The following is a 16,646-nucleotide window of genomic DNA, read 5'->3' as shown; positions in this document are numbered from 1 at the left end:
AGAGTGTGTCATCGATATCCTCTTACCAAGATATATCTAGAAATAGATCACAATACATAAAATAGTCCCCTGGCGCATGGGGGGGGGGGGGCAGATCCTGAAATGCCCGAGAGAGGCGAAGGAGTAGAGCTTACGGTATAGGACACATTTAGCACCCAGCCCCACCCCTCCCGAAAGGAAATGAAATGAAATGGGGTTTAACGTCCTACTGTTCTGCTCCTATACTGGGCTAATGAAGACGGGCATACGCCATACAGTGTGCTATGAGGGAAATTTTGCCCGGGCAGCGGCATTACGGCCTACTCTTATATCGAATTCCAACTGCCAAGGGATCTTTTACGTGCATTCCAATGTATACACGGGATCTCGGTTTTTCGTCTCATCCGAAGGACTACACAGCTGTCCTTGTCAGGCCCTCCATTCTGCACCACTGACAAGGGGGAAACCACGTCGGTCAATGCAGGGATCGAACACCCGACCTCCAGGCTAGCGAGCCAGCGTCTTAACCACCTAGCCACCGTGGGTCCCCTCCCGAAAGGAAAATTTAACGACTGCAAACGCGATTTACTGCTATTCCAGCCCATGCATACAGAAACTTCAAAGTGGTCTAATATAGCCGATGATTAGGTGGCTGGCTCGGATTTTAATTAATCAATCAATCGTTTACAGTCCACGTTTCACCTGGCAAACTTAATTTCTTAATTAATATATGTACCTTCTTAAAAATAAGTTAATTTTATACTATTAGTACTTATTACACATACGCAGCCCAATCTACTGAAACAACATTCATTTATGAGCAAATATTAACAATAAAGTAAATCAAGCGTTGTTTTTATCAAAATTGATACCTACATTCATAATTACTTCTGTGCAACTCTGATCTGGTTAGTACTTTGACCCGCCTGTATGTGTTAAAGACGTAAATTTAAAATGTCGGAGAAAGCAATCTATTATCACTTCGATTTAAAAAGATGGGATTTGTACCCATATCAGGTAGGATTTTCTGCTTAATTGTAGTTGGGTGTGGCAGAAATATTATAAAATAACAATAACCAATCGTTGTTTTGATGAAAAATATTGTAAATTTTGCCAACGCAAATCGCATCGGGCTTTGCTACGTGGAACTATATAGGACCATCCAGAGCCTTGTATATAGACTGGGACCATCTCTTATCTTGAAACACGGAGGGTTGAGAGATGGGGTTTGTTATCTATACGGCGAATAAGCCTAGTTACATGTACATGTTTTTAGTATGCTACTTCAAGGTTGTGTATGTCAAAATTTGATTGGTCAATCTCATACAAATTTTGGTGAAAAGCATTCAGCCCAACGAAAATTTTCTGATAAGTTTGAGCCAGGCAAAGAGACCAGAATTAACATTGAAGTCAATTGTGAAATTAATCGTGGTCTGCCTCCTAGATAGTTATTCAGGAGTTATGTCCCTTTCCCTTTGCAAGCATGTGCGCATGAAAGTCCAATTTTATCACAAAAACGGAATAATTGTAAAAACAAAATAACATAATTAGCACCCGGAACATTCATTTAAACGAAATATATTAGTAATAAGGGTGATACTGGGTGAAATATTGCTGACTTTGGATGGATTTTGTGTACTTTTGATTTGTGTCGTCTGTGGAACCGATGGGTAAGTTAAAGTAATGCGCATGTACCCCATCAGTGGAGGCTGAATCAACTTTCGGTTCCGAATCAACGTAACCTGTAACGGTGAAACGAGGGAGATTTGATATGGAAGAAATCGAAGTTTGGTGACAGAAGAAATGATTGAAAGAAGTTTGTATTTTAAAATATTTATTTACTCATTCGAACTGACTCTACTTGTTGTTTTGTGACGATGAGATTGCAAAATTTCTCATTTAGCTGGCAGACTTTGGACTTACCATATATATGATATATTAATAAATATTATATAAATAACTTATTTAGAAATTAGAATGATCTATGACCTTATCAATCATCTATGAGAAAAATCACTGTTTTTATTGCCGAGATCAAGTCAGCCCTCAGTAACTTATCCTTCACTAAGAAAGATATCATGCTACATATCTCTGAAAAGCACATTCATTGCTCTTTCCAAATATATATAGATATAGGCTTAATTTTCTGGCACATTTATCTTTACTTACCTTGACAAACTATCAAAGTTGGATAATACTGAACTCTATGGAATTACCTGTGTGTGTGTGGGGGGGGGGGGGTATTCAATGTCAAATTATGGGTCTTAATACGAAATTCCAGATATCATGTTAATATCACTGAAAAGCACATTCATTATTTCTCTTTTCAAATATATAAATAATTCTCTAGCTGGCACATTAATATTTACGTACCTTGACAAACTATTGAAGTAGGATAATACTGAACTCTATTAAAGAATTACGGGGGGTGGGGGGGTATTCAATGTCAAATTATGGGTCTTAATAAGAAACTTCAGATATCATGCTATATATCAGTAGAAAGCATGTTCATTCCTCTTTGTAAATATATAAATAATTTTCTGGCACATTCATATTTACTTACCTTTATAGATGGTCAAAGTTGTGTGAAACAAAACTCTATTAAATGAAGGGGGTAGGGGTATTCAAAGTAAAAATACAGGTCTTAATACTAATTTCCAGATATCATGTTAAACATATCACTGAAAAGCACGTTCACTGCTCTTTTCAAATATATAAATAATTTTCTGGCACATCAATATTTACTTGCCTTGAAAGATGATAGTAATAATAATAATATGAACATTTGTATAGCGTCAATTCCACACTTAAAGTATGCTCTATGTGCTTTTTACACACAATTTTAAATTAGATATAACGTTGAAATAAGTACATGTACATGTATGATCAAAGACGAGGGGTATAAAACTCTATTAAATGAAGGGGGTAGGGGTATACAAAGTAAAAATACGGGTCTTAATATGAAATTACATATATTTTGCTATCCTATCACCGAAAAGCACATCTATTGCTCCTTTCAAATATATAAATAATTTTCTGGCACATTTATATTTACTTGCCTTGAAAGGTGATCATCCCGATATCTTGTTACATATCACAAAAAAGCACATCCATTTCTCTTTTGAAATATATAAATAATTTTCTGGCACATTAAGATTAATAAGTTAAGTGAACGGTGGGGGGCGAGGGGGCTATTTATTAAAATAAAACTGCGGGGCTTAATCCAAAATTCCGGATATCTATACTGAAAAGTAAAGTTAATCCTCTCTTGAAGTGTATTCATTATATTTTCGACGGAATGGATGTAAACATTTTTAAATTAAAATTGATACAAGTTTGGTAGTCTTCACTGGCTGAATTAAAGAGAGTGGTGGGGGTGGGGCGAGTGTATAATGTCAAAATATGTTTCTTACACAATCTTGTCACAACAACACTTAGCTGCAATTTATAGCTGTGATAATTCTTATCTAAGGCGGCAATTTACATGTATACACTATTCAAGGCTTTGAGCTAGAAAAATTAGGTTTAATTGCAAAATTTTCAACACATATCATCACAGTTTGCATGGAAATAAGTAATTATGTTACAAATTATAGTGAAGAGTGGAACACTGGAATCATAATCTTACTGAACAGTTTTTCTGTATTTTTGAGTGAAAAACACCCTGTGATTCTGGTTCGTCGGCCATTTTAAACCGAACAGAAATTTTGCATAGCAATTGGGTTTAATCAAATCATATAATTATACGGTATGGTTTCACCTTTATGTCGATGGGAATTGGTTTATTTACATGTATGTTAAGCTATGTACAGTAGGCTACAGTTTGGGGTCAGTGTTATTGGAAATTAAGGGAGTGACATGTACATGTATAGGCCAGTAACTTTTTTGTAGTCAAATGACTACAAAACTTGCTCAAAGGAAGGCCTTAGGACGGTCCACTACTGTTGCTGGGGCAAGACAGAAGACATCAGTCTAACCATTTCTGAGGTCGGGTGTTCGATCCCTGCATTGGCCGAGAAAGTTCATCGAGATTTTCTGGCGTGGTTTCTCCTTGTCAGTTATGCAGGACAGAGGGCCTGACAAAGACAGCTGTCTAGTCCTTCATCCCACTGCTAAAGACCCCTACGCGCAAGCTTATTATTGAAATAAAATTGAACCGTGTGTTAGTCCCACAATGACCTAGTTTGTGTCGAATGGACGTTAAACCCCATTTCTCTCTCTCTCTCTAAATTTATGTTGTTACAGCAACGAAAAAATTCTTGAGTGTCATTTAGCGATTGAGTACAATAAAAACCACAACATAATTTATATGGAAAACAATCACTCGTTTATTTGTACACATATAGCACGATGTTCAACAAGTGTTCTTTTATCGTTATTAAACACAAACAAATGATACGGGACAAAAGTGTGGATCCACCAGGTGAATAATTACTGTTCGTTCATTGTTTTATTATCAAGTCTGGTATAGCACATGAATTTGAAGAAAGAACAGATTATTTTCATAAAGATTCGCCCTGGTACTCCAACAATGTATTATGTCTTTTAAAACTAAAAGGGCATTAAAATGGCCTTTCTGCAAGGTTAAGCTATTAAATGTGACATTTATTTACCTTCGGCTACCTGCTGAAGTTAATAAAAGTGTTTATGGACTCCCCGTCCTGATTAGCCCAGTTGGAGCAGAAAAGGTTGGACAAGGTTGGACAAGCGACCCCACTGGGGAACGAAACCAGGGCACTCAACTCAAAGACCGACCTTATCACTTAAAACCCAAATTAAACCATTGAACCACGCAATCAAGCCTGGATATAAAGCACCTGCCTCATACTGTCCAGGACAAAGTATCACATAAGGTATGTATATGGCCGAATGGTTAACGCGTGGGCATTGCATCATAAGGTCTGTCGTTGAGTTGTACATGTATGTGACATAGAGTAGGGTAGCCTGTCAAACCTCGTGGGTTTTCTCATGGGTTTCCTCCGGTTCCCCTCACTGCTAAAGACCGCTATGCGCAAGCGAATTATTGAAATAAAATTAAACCATATGTTTTTCCCTAAATGACCTAGTTTGTGTGGGGTGGACATTAAACCCCATTTCTCTCTCTCTCTCTATATGGCCGAATGGTTAACGCGTGGGCATTGCATCATAAGGTCTGTCGTTGAGTTGTATGTGACAAGGAGTAGGGTAGCCTGTCCAACCTCATGGGTTTCCTCCGGTTCTCCTCACTGCTAAAGACCCCTATGCGCAAGCGAATTATTGAAATAAAATTGAACCATATATTACACCTAGTTTGTGTCGAGTGGACGTTAAACCCCATTTCCCTCTCTGGATATAAGGCACCTGGCTTTGACTTTGTCCAGTACAAAGTACATTGTTTGTTGATTGTGGATAATTGTATTTCTTCACTAACAGCATTTGATGTTATCCTTTGACTTCTCAATTTAATAGTTTGTTGGGCACTTTTTACAACAGATTTGCTTAGGTTTTTAGCTTCTTTTAGTGATTTGAGATAGTCCCAACGCCTTTTAATACTATCACTTACAGGCTCACTGCACAAGCTTTGCGCAAAATGGTGCTCAAATAAACATATTCTTGACCATTCTTCATTTGTAAAAATAACTTTATATGAATGTTCAAGGAATGGAATTTTCAATTCATCAAGCTTCAGATATTTATGATCGTCCTTCCCAACAAGTAAATTTGATATTTCTTTGTAAAGATCTAATAGTGTACCTTGTAATTGAATTTTTGATGGTACCGAAGAGAAAAAATCTTTACTTATTTGGTTTCCAATGGAAAAACAATTTTCAAAGTCCTCGGAATGATTAAAAATATATTTTAGAATAGCCAAAGTACTTATGCATTCTGTGCCACCAACAACTTTGATATGTCCTCCCTGGTATCTTTCTACTTCTCGTTTAATGTTATATTTCTTCAATAATTTAATCCTATCCTTTTCTGATTGATTGTTCTTAAGATATATTATAAAGTCATCCAAAATAATCCACAATCTGGAATCATTATCATCTCTTCTCAGTGGCAATTCTCTTAATTTCAACATAATGAAATTCCAGTTTGAAAGGAACAGTACAATATAATATAAGCCGTCTGCTAGTATATCAAATGATACAATGAGCATTGGATATCTTTATATTATGCAATATTAACATCGGTGTGAAATTTGATATTGTGTGCCAACATAGATAGCACATTCCTCCCACAACCAAAAAATATTGAAATACAATACATTTATAAAGATAAGATTCAGTGGGTCTATGGCCATGTGTTTTATAATAATGAGACAGTAGCTATAGGTGTTGACAGCATTAGAGATCTTACTGCAGCTCCATTGGAGCCAGAATTTTGGCTTGTGTGTAGGACTGTATAATAAAAATATTGTGTGATAATTTATGTCTGACAATATCTGTGATAGGTGCCTTCTGTTCAGGCTTGCACTCACCCCTCCTGGAAGGTTAGAAGATATATAATTACCACCTGTTTTAAATGAGTGACAAGTTTGATAGTTGGTATGAGGAGTATGTGTGTAAATGTCCTGGGAATATTTATATTAAACAAGTTGGAGTTAAAGGGGCATGTTGATAGAATAACACAACTAATTAAAATTACTTGAATTTAACAAAACTCTAACCTTGTGGGTTTTCTCTGGGTACTCCGGTTACCTCCCACTGTTAAAGACCCATATGCGCAAGCGAATTATTGAAATAAACTATTGGTAATTTTGAATATAGTTATTTAAAGTGGGTCTTGTGTCGAACTTACAAATGAGAGCGACTGTCATTTTGACAACTGAGAGCCATTTACAGTTTGACAATTGAGAGCAACCGTCATTTTGACAAGTGAGAGCAACTGTCATTTTGACAAGTGAGAGCAACTGTCATTGTGACAACTGAGAGCTACTGTCATTGTGGCATCTGAGAGCAACTGTCATTGTGACAACTTAGAGCAACTGTCATTTTATTTCCCAAGTGAGAGCAACTGTCATTTGTCGTTTTGACACCTATCATTTTGACAACTAACTGAGAGCAAATAGCTTCCACTGACTCTTTCAGACGCTTATTTTTAAACCAGTTCATAATCGCTGTTTTTTTTAAGACAGCATCTTGTTGCGTTCACACATAGTATACGCCAAACCAGTTTAACTATTCTGACCTCTTCGGTCGGAGGTTAGAGTTAACTATACGCATGGGTAGCTTCATATTCTTTATTCGGTTCTCGCACGCTTTCGATAACATTGGCACTGTCTGACCCCGATATTTTCACAGGAATGTAACAGGTCGCGAGCAGGTTTTTTTAAACTGGTTTATTTGCCCCACATTTGCGTTGAGACACTTAAGTTAAACTGGTTTAACGATCCCCGGGGTTTTTAAACCATTTCAACTTAAGCGTCTGAAAGGGCTATGACTTACAATGAGCGACCCTGAGTGCCTATACAACTTAAAGCGACAAGTGAAGTTCCTGACAGTTAAAGCCAATAGCCCATGTTCAACTTTCTGCAACTCCATTCAGTTGTTGTCGACATGAGAGCTCTTACAACTGACTTTTACAACTATTTTCCACAAAAACAACATCATATAAAAAATATACCATGAGACTGTACATGTAAATATGAAAAATCTGATGTCACATAATGTAATAATAGAATTGTTACAAGGCAGACCATGCCTTTGGGATTCAATTTGTTTAACGTGTATTAAGTGTAATCACTATCAGCTCCGAATCGCAATAAATGCTCCGACTTCAGTTGTTGATTTGTACGACGTACAGGTACATGTAAGCACACTTACAACTGGTTGTTATCAGTTGCACCTAGTTGAAAAGAATGTAATTGTAAGCCCCACTTTAATTTAATCAAAATATATTTTACATGTAGATCAAGTAAAATATCAGATAATATTAGATAATCTACATGTATAGACCTGCTTGTTATCAGATAAACAGCAAATAAATGTGGTAACGTACATGTATAATCAGTTTGATCTATCAGTTTAAAGAATTAACATTGGTGTAATCAATGGGACACTAGTGTATTGTTAGTCTTCAATTTTGATTGATCAGTTCGAAGAATTGTCATTGGTAAGAGTACTGTTCATGTCTATTTTATAATATCTTTAGAACTATGGTCTCTTAAATTAAAACAGACAGCTTAAAACTAAAAGGGGGGGGGGGGGTGGATGGCCGAATGGTTAGCACATGCTCGCTGTATCATAATAAGGTTTGTCATTGAGTAAAGTGGTGTGGTTTTGATTCCCCAGGTTGTACGTGACAAGGAGTAGGGTCACCTGTCCAACCTCGTGGGTTTTCTCCAGGTTTCCTCCCACTGCTAATTACCACATTCGTCCTCAGCGCTGTGTGACACTCAGTCAGCGTATTGACCGTGTCCTACACTCCTCGCGCACAGAGTGCCAAGAAAAAATATCCGATAAAAAACCCACAATTTGTGTCAACATATTTTAACCTATATGAATAAAAAGCCAATTAAATTACCTTTCTAGTGATACAAGTTTCGTTTTTGTTCTTTATTGATAATGCACTCAAAACACAAGTTATAAAATACCCACGCTAATATTACGTCACTGGCAGTTAGCCATTGTTTTTCCATTAGCAAATTAATTAGTGTTCACGGCACGCCCGGGTTTTTGAGCGGTATCTCGCTGGGGATTCTCATAGCTCGGAAAGTTCTTCAAGTACGTCATTGAAACTTTCAACGAATCATCAGGAAGAACCCCGCAAGGTTCCGCGGCATACACAATTAAAATGGCGGGTATAGTTTTTGAGATACAAATGTTTTAAAAGACTGAAGTCAAATTTTTCTAAAACTCAATGTTGCGGCTGGAATTTTAAAACGGTGAGAACCTTTATGAAATATCGTAGATTATAATGATATATGTGTCGTCGGTAAAAAAAACTGTTTTCATTGAGGAATATTATCATTTTGATTATGAAACTCAATAAAATGGATCAATTTTAGATATTAATATAATTAGTAAATTATGTAAAACTCCAATTATTTACCAATCGTTTTATCAGTAATCATGTAGGCTAATTAATATTATCACTTTGATTAAAATGTAACGCAATAAAAATGGTTTAATTTTAGATATTAATATAATTAGTAAAATTATGGAAAACTATAATTATTTACCAAAATTTTTTCAATAATCTAATAGGCCTATTAAAATTATTATTTTTATTAAAATGTAACTCAATTAAAATTAGTTAATTTTACATGTTAGATTGTCAGTAAAGGTTACTGGGCCTATATAAGCTAGACTACTTGATTATTGATGAAATGTTTGGTAAATAATTATAGAATAATCTTTCATTTCATTTTCCAATTATAATATGTGAGGGAATTTAGCATTCCTATATCATATAAAACTTTTGAAACCTATTTTTCATGTATTTGTGAAAGATGCAAGCAGTTTCATGAAGGCGCATCAACTTTCGACATTCCACGTCTCATCTTTGAAATATTGAACAAAATAAACAATGTCTAAAAACAACTTCTTTATTTAATATGTTCTCTGGTGGGTATTGGACATTTGGAAACTGTAATTCCCTCTTCAATACCTTTCCAATGATATATTACAACCCATACTTTGAGCACCGAATAAATGACACCCGATTGTGACGGAATCTGGCATATCGGCCATCTTGGATTGCAAGATGGCCGCCATTTTTCTTTGAAGTCATGAAGTAGATCAAACTTACTTTATGGAGTGCAGAATGAAGCATTTTTAACAGCCGTGTAGTGTCATTTGATGCTGACCTCATAATTGCAGTACATTTTAATGGCGGTTTTAACTGCAATCCAAGATGGCCACCATCTCACGGAACGCGTATGTTGCAGAGGCATTTTGACGACAGAATTGAATTTGTCGTCCATTTTTCATCTGGGTGTCAAAATTTCAACTTATTGCTTTTGATATTACCAGAGTTATTGTAGGATCTTTAAAAGACTATTTTAGCCTCAAAAAGCCCTATTTCGAGGGCGTGATTTGCCTATAGATAAGTCTATTACTTTTTGTCAGAAAAATGTTGCCATCTGCGATGAGAAAAATGTTCATAGAAAACTTATTTATTAACCGATTTTGAGAATTTAAAAAGTTTCTTCATGTTTGAAACAGGCTGCATGCATTAAAACAGAGAAAAACACATCATCTGTTAATACCTCTTTGCACAAGTGTATTATTGAAATAAAATTGGGATTTACTTATAATCCTGGTCAGGATTCAGGTACTTAAAAAGAAATATTTGTGTTGATCATTTTGTTGTGATACAAATGTAGATAAGTTGTCTAAAACAAAACTTGATCATTTACTTTCCAGAATTTCTACTCTGTGTTGATTTTCTGGGAATTTTATATTTGTGTCATGGTGCCCTAGAAATCAGATAGCTTCTAGTCAGTTTTGATTTTCTGGGAATTTTATACTTGTGTCATGGTGCGGTAGAAATCAGATAGCTGTTTGTGAATATTATCTTAATAATAGTATGATCGAATATTATTTTTATACGCCCACATGGAAATGTGGACGTATATTGCCGTCACCCCCGTCTGTCGGTCCATCCATCCATCGTCCACGATTTCATCCAATTGTTTTAAAATTTATATATTTTGTTTACATTAGTGAGATGAAGAATCCTATTTAATTTCAATAATTTCTGTTTATTAGGTCTAGAGTTATGGCCCTTGTTTCACTTTGTTGAACCTTGTGAACGCTATTACGCCAAAAGTTATCATCCGATCTTTGTGAAATTTATATGCATTATTTAAATTAGTGAACCGAAGAAGCCTATTGAATTTCAGCAATTTCTGTTTATTACGTCTAGAGTTATGGCTCTTGTTTCACTTATTGAACCCTGTGAACGCTCTAACACCAAAAGTTATCATCCGATCTTTGTGAAATTTATATGCATTATTTCAGCGATTTCCATTAATTATGGCACTTGTTTCACCTTGTGATCGCTCTAACATCAAACGTTATCTGCCAATCTGTATAAAATTTATATGTGTCATTTGAATTAGTAAAAAGAAGAATCCTATTGAATTTCAGCAATTTTTTGTTTATTATGTTTAGAGTTATGGCCTTTGTTTCAATTTGTTGCACCTGTGAACGCTCTAATGCCAAAGTTATCATCCTATCTGTATGAAATTTATATGCATCCTTTAGTTTAGTCAAACCACAAAGTCTGTTGAACTTCGGCAGTTTACAATAATTACTTCTAGAGTTATGGCCCTTGTTTCGCTTTGTGTAACTTTGTGAACACTCAAACATACGATATGTATGAAATTTATATGCATCATTTAAATTTGTGAACCGGTGGTCTATTGAATTTCAGCAATTTCCATCAATTATTTCTAGAGTTATGGCCCCTGTTTTACTTTGTGAACCTTATGAACGATTGAATGACAAAAGTTAACTTTCGATTTGTATGAAATTTATATGCATTATTTAAATTAGTAAAACGAAAAAGCCTGTCAAATTTCAAAATTGTCTGTAAATTGCTTCCTGAGTTAAGGTCCTTGTTTCAGTTTGTAGAACTTTGTGAACCCTCAAACAACAAAAATTATAATCTGATCTGTATGAAATTGTCTTTAAATGCCCCCATTAACTACAAAAGAATAAGAGGGGCTGGGTGGCTGAATGGTTAGCATGTGCGTGCTGTATCGTAAAGTTTGTCATTGAGTCAACTGGCGTGGTTTCGATTCAGCGGTTGTACATGTACATGACAAGGAGTAGGGTCGCCTGTCCAACCTCGTGGGTTTTCTCCGGGTCCTCCGGTTTCCTCGCACTGCTAAAGACCCCTACGCACAAGCGGATTATGGAAATAATTTGAACCATATGTTAGTCCCGAAATGACCTAGTCTGTGTCGAGTGGACGTTAAACCCCATTTCTCTCTCCTCTCACAAAAGAATAAATATGTAACAACCCTTGTTGATCACTCGGACGATTTAGCTGCTGTGGGCGTTTGTTTCATTGCCTGGCAACCTATCTTATCTTTATATTGTTACTCTTATCTGGCTTGTGTAGGGTAATCCATGAACTTTTAGCCAATCAGATTATGTCTTTTGGCTTACGGTGCATACCTTGTTTATTTGGGGGCTTGGATGACGTTGTATCATAAGGTCTGTCATTGAGTCAACTGGCATGGTTTCTAATCCCTGGTTGTACGTGACAAGGAGTAGGGTCACCTGTCCAACCTCGTGGGTTTTCTCCGGGTCCTCCGTTTTTTTCCCACTGCTAAAGACCCCTATTTACAAACGAATTAGTGAAATAAAATTGAACCATTTTTTAGTCCCAAAACGACCTAGTTAGTGCCAAGTGGACCATAAACCTCTCTCTCTCTCTCTCTCTCTCCCCTCTCTCTCTCTCTCTCTCATAATCAATAAAACATGCCAACAGTAAGGCTGATGTCACCTGCTGAAATCCCAAAATAAATAGATGACACATAATAATTAAATTCACATGTACTGTATCTTTTTCAACCGGGGAATCGAAACCACGGCAGTTGACTCAATGACAGACCTTATGATACAACGCGCATGCGCTAACCATTCAGCCATCCAACCCCCTTACAGAATGAATGTAGACTTAACCAGAGTTACAGAAATTTTGGATTTCTTAGAATTTGGTGAATTATAAGAAATCTGATTTCTTAGAATTTGGTGAATTATAAGAAATCTGATTAATAATTCCAGGGAGTGTACTCGCGTAGTAATACATGTATGACTCACGATTTTGACTCGGAGCCAGCTGATCTGTAATAAATAGTCCACTTGTTACATGTATATAACACATGTACACAGATTCCTGTATCAACTGACTTGTAGATAAGTTGCTAAATATTTCAATATCAAGGCTTGAATATTTGTACATGTAAGTATGATTGTAATTTCTATACATGCATTGTAAAATGGTTGTATATTATATTGTCATCACCCCTGTCCTTTCCGCAATTGTTTTAGTTCGTGAAACAATGAATTTTATTGGTTTTCAAGGATCTACGATTGTCACTGTTGTAGTTTTTGGCTGCAGTCAGCTTGAAATATCTTGTGCTAAAGTTATTTATAGACAGTGTGAAGGGTAGGCAGAAATACTGCAGTTCAGGCAAAATCCTGAAATGAAATGGAGTTTAACGTTCTGCTTTTTTGTACCGAGTGGATGAAAATCGGCATGCATCGTGCAGGAAGTTTTGTCTGGACATTGTCAGTGGTTTTTTCTCTCTGCACTTTGTTGATTGTTTACCTGCACATTAATGTTCTTTGCCAGGTCATTCATGCTGCAAGGGGGTTGGATGGCCGGATGGTTAGCACGTGCGCGTTGCATCATAAGGTCTGTTATTGAGTCAACTGGCGTGGTTTCGAATCCTTGGTTGTATGTGACAAGGAGTAGGGTTTTTTCTGGGTCCTCCTGTTTTCTCCCACAGCTAAAGACCCGTACCCGCAATCAAATTATTGAAATAAAATTGAACCATATGTTAGTTAGTCCTGAAATGACCTACATGTAATTTGTGTCTAGTGGACGTTGAACTGGTTTAAAACCCCCAGGGATCGTTAAACCAGTTTAATTTTGTCATCTGAACGCAAATGTGAGGCAAATAAACCAGTTGAAAAACCCAGCTCGCGACCTGTCCTCAAGCAGACTTTTTATTTTAAACTGGTTCATCTTGGCCATCTGAACGGGTCGACTTTAGAAGCCCGGCTTCAGCATGCTTTGGACATGCGCAGTACTCAGTAAGTTACATGTACATTCCTAGGAAAATGTCGGCGTCATGCAGTGCCAGTTTTATCGAAAGTGTCTGAGGATCGAAGAAATAATATGAAGTTGCCCAGACATAGTTAACTTGAACCTCCGACCGAAGGGGTCAGAATAGTTAAACTGGTTTGGCTTTTAGTATGTGTGATTGCAACACGACCCTGTCTTAAAGATACATTCCCGTGTACAAACTGGGTGATTTAATGGTATATATGGACTAAAAACATATTCAAACTAATTAATTTGTCATAACTTTGCTTCAAATCCTTCTCAAACATTGTAATTGCGAAGGAATGTCCTGCTGTAAAAATTTGATCTAACCAGGTCATGTTTACGTCACGTGACCTACCTCTCTTGGAAGTCAGAGGAGAATTCATTGCATACATAAGACGACGTTGTCTTTAATCGCTTACTATTTATTACAAATATCGAATCCTGATTAAATTCTTGGATTATCCACTACCCGCGTCTTTTTCCGTCATTTTTATCTCAGAAAGTGTTGTACATCTAACTCTTCATAGAGTTTATCAACTTGTACATCAAGCGCTCAATGTCGCGTGTGACCTTTGACATCACGCGTGCCGAAATTCCTAATCGTCGGTCTGTTGATTAGGGGAAGCAGTACATGTTTGCCCTGTATACGCTCCAGTATTTTTCTAGTATAATTGGATATCTCTACTTTCCATCTATACCAAAATTACCATACTTTTATTGGAAAAAACCACCCAATAAATACTTTTCTGGGAACCCATCTTTAAAAACGCTGTCGATTTTGAACTGGTTTAGAAATAAGCGTCTGAAGGGTATGTTACAGTGTAGATGTGTCTTTAAATGCAATGTTGACATTTGTTTTAGATTATATTGGTAAAACTTTTATTGACTAGTCACATTATTGACTTTTAAAGTTAATGACATAGTAACGTTATTGACATAGTGTAGTAAAGTTATTGACATAGTTAGTAACGTTATTGACATAGTTAGTAAAGTTATTGACATAGTGTATTAACGTTATTGCATTGATAATGAAAGTAGACTTCATCTGAATTATATGAATTGTGTACTTCTTAGAATTTGGGGAATTTTAAGAAATTTGGCAAACAATTCCACGAACACAGACTTGTGAACCTACATGTCACTGTTCCTGGCATGCTTAGAATTTCTCTGAAAATATGTGTTGGGCAGTTAAACTACATGTACATGTATACATGCAATTACTTATCTTTACACAGTTTGTTGGAGAGATGACTAGTTAGCTTTATCCTCTCTTCTAACTTGTGTAGAATTTCATGTTTATTTACATGAACCAAGACTGTGCAAGCGGAAATATATATGAATAGTAATTTCCCCGGGAAAGAAGGGCCAAAGTCATTTTAAAAATTAAAATATTGTAAGAATTAAAATATTTTGAAAATTAAAATATTTTGAAAATTAAAATATTTTGAAAATTAAAATATTTTAAAAATTAAAGATTAGATAAACAGCTGGTTGTTCTCACTATAATAGTTAAAAACTAGATAATAGAAAGTATACACGATTTGTTGAAAATATCAGTCAAATTGATCCACTCTGAACCGAGAATTTAGTGATAGAATTTAGGTCCTCGATCATCATTACTAAAATCGGTATGATAAAAAACATAGTCTCGATTATCCATTTCATGATTAAATCATGACTGAAAGTTGAGCAGCAAATCCGATCCTAATCCAATTAATATTGCAGGCTAGCGATGACATCGAGAGTTGATTATGGTCTGCCTAAGTTAATTATTGTGTAATGAATAATTTAGATAACATTTCAGGCCTACATAAAGACCTGCAATAGGCAGATTTAGCTCTTGCATAATGTATGTTTAAAATATTTTAAAAATATTATTTTATCAATCTGACTAAAATACAGATCTATATTTCGTTTTTGACTTTTGACCTTATGACATCAGACATATGATTAACCAATCAGCATTGATGTTACTAGTGGATTACCCACAGTTCCGTGCAAAACACGCCTAAAGCTCGCCGTAACAGACCGTTTCATTGGCTTATCCCCAGCCATTCAGAACACGAATTAAATAACAACTCTTCCAGATCCTAGTGTAGTAAAGACAAGTAAAACGAAATTTTGAACTATAAAATAGTACAATTTGTTGACCAGAATAAAGATTGGGACATATTATTCAGTTACAACAAGAGTGGTATTGAGCCTTTAAAAGCAACACTCCATCTGAGCCAGATAATTGTTCTACATCAACAAATCTGTAGTATTAGACCAAGAGCCAGTGACGAAAAAACTGCCTCATAAGTAATAGAAGGTTTGACTATATCAATTGGCAGCTATTGATAGGGCAAATTCAAAACACCCAGTCTTACGAGGTTTCAGTGGGGCATTTGGCTGGGAGGGGCAGATAAAAAGGGCCAAAAAGGACTAAAATTTGCCTCATAAGTAATAGGATCAGAATTATTTCTAAAATGTTGCCATACAATGTATGAATATAAAAAATATAAATCTGACCAGAAAAAGTGGGGCCATGCCCTTTTCTGACTGCCTTAAAAAGTGCTGACGGGGGCCAAAATTTGCCTCATAAGTAATATAGTTGAAATTGGTGCCAAATGTTAGCTATGTACGAGCCGATTTTAAAAATATCAAATCTGACTGGTTTCAGTGGGGCATATCCCTAATCTGACCACTTAAAATCTGCCCGATCTGCCACGCCCACAAAAAAGGTCAAAATTTGCATCATAAGTAATACGATCAGAAATAGTTTTGAAATGTTGTGGTGCTATATCTGAATCTTAAAATGTAAAATCTGACCGAAAAAAATGGGGCCACACCCCTTTCTGACTGCCCTAAAAAGTGTGTCCGGGGGCCCAAAAATGCCTCATAAGTAATAAGAT

The 16,646-nt window shown here is 36.0% G+C and overlaps 1 protein-coding gene across 1 annotated transcript in view; it reads left to right on the top strand.

Annotated features, from left to right (window-relative positions):
• The first annotated feature begins 1,483 nt into the window (after nucleotides 1-1,483).
• The window catches only part of LOC126816454 (deoxynucleoside triphosphate triphosphohydrolase SAMHD1), a 49,469-nt gene continuing 34,306 nt past the window's right edge, over nucleotides 1,484-16,646 (top strand). The window contains exon 1 of the mRNA XM_050543045.2: nucleotides 1,484-1,795. Within this exon, the coding sequence (XP_050399002.1) occupies nucleotides 1,783-1,795 (13 nt within the window). The 5' untranslated portion in view covers nucleotides 1,484-1,782. The remainder of the gene's footprint in view (nucleotides 1,796-16,646) is intronic.

This window comes from Patella vulgata, chromosome 3, assembly GCF_932274485.2.
Source record: "Patella vulgata chromosome 3, xgPatVulg1.2, whole genome shotgun sequence".
Taxonomy (NCBI): domain Eukaryota; kingdom Metazoa; phylum Mollusca; class Gastropoda; family Patellidae; genus Patella; species Patella vulgata.
This window is presented reverse-complemented; position numbering and strand designations above follow the sequence as displayed.